We start from the raw sequence: 1393 nt of genomic DNA, 5'->3' as shown, positions 1-1393 counted from the left end.
TGTGTGTGTGTGTGTGTGTGTGTATACACAGTCAAACAGACAAACAAAAACCTCAGGCCCAGAAAAATATGGATTCAAAGAAAGGGTTAAGACCAGCGGGCAGCAAGAACACAGACTGGCGACTCACAAGCCCGGGCAGTTGTGAACATGGCGCTGCCAGTGGCTGGGGACCTACTGCCCAAGACCAGGGAGCTGACTTGCCGGGCAGTCAGTGGCCCCCACTAAGGACATGAATGTTGGGATTTCCAAAGTCCTCCGTAAGAAGTGCATGTTACTTCCTTAGTCATCCCCTTTAGGTCGTGTGTTGAGCTAGATTGTTGATATAAAAGAAGGTGCTCATGTGTTAGGCCATCTCTTAATAATTCTGGCAAAACCCCGAGTGGGGTGGAGGAGAGCGTGGGGGGTGTGTGAAGTGGTGTTCCTTGGGGCCAGAGAGCAGGCCAAGGGTAGTAGGCAGCTTAGGAGAGAAAAACAATGGGCTTTGACTTCAGAGATCCCTGAGAGAATCACACTCTACCATTTGCTAGCCGCGTGGCCTTTAGTCTCTGAGCTCTGAGACGCAGTTTCCCCACCTGTACAAAAGAGGGTCTGACTTCCTTCTTTTGTGATATCACACAATTGTAAGGGCCACCTGAGACGGTGTTCAGTTACTGGCACCTGCTGAGCTCATTACCGAGTACCTCCTATGTACGAGGCCCAGACTTAGGGCTTTGCCTGGGTGATCTCATTGGAGCCACTCAGCAAGCTTACGAAGCGAGACTACACACAACCCACAAACCAGGCGGCTGAGCTTTCTCCAGTAAGAGCAAGCAATGGCAGAGCCGGGTTGCAAACACGGCAGTCTGATTTCAGGCTGCGCCCCCAGCCGCAACACCGCCCTGCTTCCCACATGGTCTGCGGACAACATTCAAATTCTTTCTTATCCCTCTCTCTTAGGGCTTGCACAAATGCCTCTTCAGGAAAAGACCTGAGACCGACCTTTCGAATGGGCGCCTCCCGTAGACTATTTGGTCCCAAGGTCCTGGGCATCAGAGCTGTGATTCTTCTTCTTCTAGGAAAAGCAGAAGACGTGTTGGAAGGATTAGGACTGTGTTTATCAGTTCCTGAATTATGATATGAGAACACATGAAGAGTCAGTAATTTGCTACTGAGCAGAAAACGCTCTTCAAGACAAGTCCTTGAGGCCTGAATTGCCAAAGACCCCCTAGCAGATGCACGGGCCATCCTCGGAGCCCAGCTCAGAGTCCCCTCTCCCCTAATGCCACCCGGTCTTCCTTCCTCAGGCCCCAGAGCATTGATTAATTCTGCAGTAGGTGCTTGCTGAGTTGTAGTAGAGTCATAGTTTGAGAATGCCTTGCCCTACCCCAGCCGAGGGCTGTTTCTGATGGGAGAC

At 51.3% G+C, this 1393-nt stretch overlaps 1 protein-coding gene across 1 annotated transcript in view; it reads right to left on the bottom strand.

Annotated features, from left to right (window-relative positions):
* Window positions 1-1003: 1003 nt before the first annotated feature.
* Window positions 1004-1393, bottom strand: part of MYLK4 (myosin light chain kinase family, member 4) — a 71354-nt gene continuing 70964 nt past the window's right edge. The window contains exon 11 of the mRNA XM_012651369.1: window positions 1004-1051. Coding sequence (XP_012506823.1) covers window positions 1004-1051 — 48 coding nt within the window. The remainder of the gene's footprint in view (window positions 1052-1393) is intronic.

The sequence above is a fragment of the Propithecus coquereli genome, unplaced genomic scaffold, assembly GCF_000956105.1.
Source record: "Propithecus coquereli isolate 6110/MARCELLA unplaced genomic scaffold, Pcoq_1.0 Scaffold354, whole genome shotgun sequence".
Taxonomy (NCBI): Eukaryota; Metazoa; Chordata; class Mammalia; order Primates; family Indriidae; genus Propithecus; species Propithecus coquereli.
This window is presented reverse-complemented; position numbering and strand designations above follow the sequence as displayed.